This window comes from Hyalella azteca, unplaced genomic scaffold, assembly GCF_000764305.2.
Source record: "Hyalella azteca isolate HAZT.00-mixed unplaced genomic scaffold, Hazt_2.0.2 contig7095, whole genome shotgun sequence".
Lineage (NCBI taxonomy): Eukaryota > Metazoa > Arthropoda > Malacostraca > Amphipoda > Hyalellidae > Hyalella > Hyalella azteca.
The window spans coordinates 109,621-115,240 of NW_025937227.1; the positions used below are offsets into that span (position 1 = coordinate 109,621).

Consider the following 5,620-nt stretch of genomic DNA (forward strand, 5'->3'; position numbering starts at 1 on the left):
ATTTGGAAATAATAATAAGAACGGTGACGAAAATAATCGGTAGTTTTATTCCCCTTTTGCCCATGATCCCCATTTGGGACTTTTTCTTTAAACTACTGCTACTCTCATTATATCCTCTAAAATTGTGCAGAAACTGTTTATATGAAATATTTACACTATATGAAGGTGTTCAGATAGAAATTTCACAAATCAAAAATTTGGGCGTTAATGGGTTAAGCAGGGTGGAAATCAGGAGCAGTGGTACATACATAAACATGTGCACCGGTAAATATTGGATCTGAAATCATGACACTATATATAACTTGAGTACGGTATTTGGTATTTTGAAACAGCAAGTTGCCAGGTTATATCAATCTTGAATATATAAACCAATATTCCTAGAATTCAACCTTTCATATACATGTATTAGTCATCACATTTATGTTCACAGTAAATAGAATTTAATTTACTGTCTATCATGCTATTTTGTAATATTTTTCAGAATAATGCACCCACAATTCACCATTGATGCTTGACAATAGAAAATTATTCCTGATTCCCATTTCAAGCTTCCTGCATGATCCATGTACAATGTTGAAAATCTTTCCAACCTGGCCCACATTAGTTGATTGAATACCCTTATAAATTCTCCAGACAGGTATATGTCAAGTATCTCAACCTCTGGAAAAAAGGTAGGAACCTATTTACAATGTTTTGCATAACTTTTTAGCTCTATGCCTATATCACTTTTATAAACCTTTAATAACTATGCCCTGGGTTTTGACCAGTATTGTCTGTATGCCTGAGATGCCCAGTCCTTATACTGCTCATGGAATTCAAGTAAATACATTTTTTGAGCATATTATTATAAAGGCATTATGGTGAGGCTTAGGAGTTGGTGGAATCAGTTGTCAACTCTCTACTTTGAAATATATAATTTTTGCCCAGCTGCTGGTTAATTATGTAATGGTTATACTGTTAAATGGTAGTTAGGTCCTTTGCTTCTTAAATGTTACTTTGAAGCTTTGTGAATGATCACAAATAATGGGAGTCTATATAGACGTTACTCATGTGGCAACTTTTTCTGCTTTATTTTGTACCTAACAGGTTAGCATAGCATTGCTCACGACAATTATAATTGCAATTTTTAGATTTCCTTCATTCCCAGTCCCACCATCCCCAAAATCTGATTGTCCCAAATCCAAAAATTCATATTCAGTCATCCTAAATACATTCACCAAAAATCCAGTCACCTCAATTCCAGTCACCGCAAATCCAGTCGCCTCAAATCCAGTCACCCCAAATCCAGTCACCCCAAATCCAGTCACCCCAAATCCAATCACCCCAAATCCAATCACCCCAAATCCACTCACCCCAAATCCAGTCACCCCAAATCCAATCACCCCAAATCCAGTCACCCCAAATCCAGTCACCCCAAATCCAATCACCCCAAATCCAATCACCCCAAATCCAATCACCCCAAATCCAATCACCCCAAATCCAATCACCCCAAATCCAATCACCCCAAATCCACAGTCACCCCAAATCCATTTGTCCAAAGCTTTATTACTATACTTAAAAAGAGACTTTTTCTCAGCTCTTTTTTTTCAATGGAATTTAAACCTAACAAAGGTTATAATCACATCAATTACAATTTAAAAATAAAGTTATAGATATTGCAAGGTAATTTCCTGACAATCAAAACCATAGCTATGTACCAGACCAATAAATATATTGAATGAGCCAAAATTACCCAAATAATTTGTGTATTAATAAGACCGCAGTATGCTAAATGTTTGCTAATGCAAGTAGCAGTTGTTTCCTGCATTATTCATAGTTTGAGAAGGGAGCAATATTTTACAAGCATTATAGATAACTAGCAGGTTTGCATGGCCCTGCTCATGATTTATTAAATTTATCAATTATCATTGATTAGTAATTCATAAGGAAATGATGTTCCTAATCATTTATCAAGCTGACCTTGATAACTGTAACCTTGCTTCTGCATGCATTTGATGTGCTTTTGAATTGCTTCCTTGAGTTCAGTATGCATAGCATTTATTGAATGTTTTATCAAAGTGGATACATTATATTTTGTTTACTTTTTGCCAATGCATTTCTTGCAAGGTTTTTAACATGTACCACAAAGCCATATTATTTACTTTTAATGAACTATATATATATGTTTTTCATCTTATTGAGCAAGCCATGTTAAACTGCTAATCAAACATAATGATAGATTGCATAAAACGTAACTAATTAACTACATATTGTGCAGATCTCTCAAGATGCGCCGTAGTGGACTGTCCAGCCACCTAATGTGCCGCAAAGCTGTGCAAAATTTTGCATATCTTAGTGGCTGCTTCTTCTGCTTTCTGCTGGGGAGTTTCCTGAGCCTCAGCACCATGGACCCCAGCGTGTGCGACCTACAGCTGTGCACCAAACGTCTGCAACACATGAGCGTGGATGACACCAGCCTCTGGCAAGGTTACTGGGACAAAAATCGGGTGGGGCAGCGAAAAAGTGTTTTCCTAGTAATTCTCATCATTTCTGCACCAAAGAACTTTGAGCTGCGCAATACCATTCGCCAAACTTGGCTCAAGGAAGAAGGCAGGGATTGTTTACATTATTTTGCTGTTGGAATTGACGGTTTGTCTGAGGACATGAATGTTACTATACAATCAGAGCAGAGAAGGTTTTCTGATATGTTGTTTTTACCGAACTTGAAGGATTCATACTCCACATTGAGCCAGAAGTTGCTCTCGTCGGCTGTACATATACACGAGAACGTGAGATATCGCTTCCTGCTGAAGTGTGATGACGACTCGTACGTACAACTGGACAGACTTGTGTATGAGCTAAGGTCTATCCCGTACAAGCTAAGGGTATATTGGGGTTTCTTTGACGGACGGGCCACTCCGTTCAAGGAAGGTCCATGGAAGGAAGACAAGTGGGTTCTGTGCGATAGATATCTGCCGTATGCTCTTGGAGGTGGGTACATTCTCTCGCATGACCTCGTTGAGTTCATAGCAAGCAATAGCAAGTGGTTCCAGTTATACAACAGCGAAGACGTTTCCTTGTCTGTGTGGCTAGCGCCCCTACAGCTCCACCGCATCCACGATACCCGGTTTGACACAGAGTACAGGTCTCGGGGCTGTCACAACGATTACATTGTAACTCACAAGCAGACAATCCAGAGCATGAGAGATAAATTCAACCATATTCAGTTAGACGGTACCATGTGTAAAAATTCATTCAAATCGCGATCATCCTACATCTACAACTGGGATGTTCCGCCCTCCAAATGTTGTATAAGGAATGACTCTTCTATACCGTAGTTTTTCACTAATTTTTGATCACAAATCATCTGATTATTCTCAAATTGACTTAGAAAAATTTGCTTTCTTTATTCTATTTATTCGAAAAAAAAGCCTTCATATGGAAGTAAATGGCCGGCATGTTTGCGGATTTAAATTTATAGTTATTCGACGTACGCGTGATAAGACTCCTTCTTTAAGCGTTGCTGGCTTGCTGCTGTAAGCATAGGGCATTTTTTCATTAATCAATTTGGTTGACTTTTTGTAATTTTATAATTGACTTGAAGCTAACTTATTGCTTAAACTTGTGTAAATATTAAAATGAAACTAATAATGTCGTAGTGTTTATTTACAATTAATTTTATCGTTGGGCTTCCTCGTGATATGTAATGTGTCACAGTTATGTGTTCTTTACTTTTACTCGTCATTAATATTAAAATGAGTCCAGGCCATTGAAGCCTGGGTCATACATCATATACAAGTCAGGTCTTCATTGTGATTCTCATGGTAAGGAGGCCTTCTCATTTACGTTCTAATAGCCAGCCGTTGTGCATTAAAGTTTCTAATTCAATTTTGATGGTCTGTCTTCTGAAGATTTACTACCTTTCCCTCCTCGATGGTGATCTGAATTACCAAAGATTTATATGTTATATAACCGACGGAATGACGGCTTGGAATTTCGTTCCATAGGTTATTATGAGGTAATGATGTCTGATATCATTTCGTTTAGTGTCTAGGTAATGAACTAATAATGTATGGGATCATGATATCGTTCTTACTGCTGTATGCCTTGCATCAAATGTTGCCAGTTTGTTACTAAGTATCACCTCGTCCAGACGCTTGCCAGTGAATCAAAATATTGTATTTTAATCAATGTCGTCTTCTCTGGGGGCCATACTTTCAAAACTCGCTAAGTGAACGTAAGTAGTTGCGCTCTATTTTCTTGTCTGTGATTGGTGGATTCGCTTGAAAGGCCGTCAATGATTGGCTGATGAACTTACGATCTGTTAACTTTTTTTTAAATTATAGGCCCTGTGGTTTTCTGGCAGGTACATTAGTTCGCCGGAAGACCTTTTGTCTCAAGTATCATTGTTCGTAAACGCATCACGTCAGAGGACGATGTATCTCACTGCAAGGTTATGTCGTTGCTTTTAACTTCTCCGTCTCTCTCTTGAGTAGACGGCCGATGCCTCGGTGCAAGCGACCGCATGTGCATATTGCTGTATTTGGGTTGCAGTTCAATTTTTGGTCTTGATGAGACGCAACACTATTACTTTTCCACTTCATGCATTCCGGTCGCGAGAACTGAGCTTCTTTTGGACTACGAATTATTTTTATTTGATAAATTTCTGATGATAGAGGTATTCCAACTTGTGGATGATCTTATTTACTACTACCTGGGGCCATACTTTCAAAACTGCCTAAGTGAACGTAAGTACTTACGCTCTATTTTCTTGTCTATGATTGGTGGATACTTTCAAAGCTCGCTATGTGAACGTAAGTACTTACGCTCTATTTTCTTGTCTATGATTGGTGGATTTTGCTTGAAAGACCGTCAATGATTGGCGATGAACTTACGATCTCTTAACTTTTTTTTTTTGAGAGTAAAGGCCCTGATACCGACAGCTTCATTGCTTATGCGCTAATAAATCGCTAAACTACTAATAACTAGTGCCTAAGCTTGAGCTCTTGATGTCGAGGCAAGGATTTAATTGTAAGTATAACATTTGGACATGACGTACTGCAGTATGAACGATGATAAATTACAAATAAAGCTTCCTTCCGTAGCTACTAGCAGCTTTCACTAGAAAATAACTCGCCGCTTCTCTGTACAATTTCTCGTTTTGTGATATTTATAGTTAGTAGGTCCATGTTCGTCGAATGTCGAGTTACTGTAGTGCTAGAATTTTTGCTATAACTCATTTCAAATGAAGTTGTTTTGTGCTACAATTCTAGTGACGTTGTTTGCAATTTTAATGGATACAAATAATTGTTAAGATGTAGTATAGAGTAAAGTTTTGCCTAAGCTATAGCGTTATTGTTTGATACGAGTGTTGCTTGTATACCTAGTGATACAGTACTTTCAGTCACATTGTTCTTGCAGAGTAGTATTCTATTTATTGAAAATAACTGTCGCGGAGATTTCTCTTCCATTTGTTCGCTATAGCCTAAGGTAGGAAACTAATCTTTACTAGCAAATTCATCGAATTTTGAATCTACATTACGGGGTCTTAGCAAAAATTAAGATTGTGCATGATACGAAACTTTGTATTTACTTGTTTTTTAGTTTTCTTGATATTCTCAGATTGTCTGTAGAGTCCTAA

General features: G+C 37.6%; 1 protein-coding gene across 1 annotated transcript; it reads left to right on the top strand.

Moving 5' to 3' along the window:
- Positions 1-479: 479 nt before the first annotated feature.
- On the top strand, positions 480-4,176 carry LOC108667009 (beta-1,3-galactosyltransferase 6-like). Its single transcript, XM_018153987.2, has 2 exons — positions 480-671; positions 2,258-4,176. The coding sequence occupies exon 2, from the start codon at positions 2,268-2,270 to the stop codon at positions 3,315-3,317; it is 1,050 nt and encodes a 349-aa protein (XP_018009476.1). The 5' UTR covers positions 480-671; positions 2,258-2,267; the 3' UTR covers positions 3,318-4,176.
- Positions 4,177-5,620: the final 1,444 nt, after the last annotated feature.

Bases quoted from the DNA above. Each gene is read 5' to 3' on its own strand.
- LOC108667009 (XM_018153987.2), top strand. From the start codon at position 2,268: ATGCGCCGTAGTGGACTGTCCAGCCACCTAATGTGCCGCAAAGCTGTG.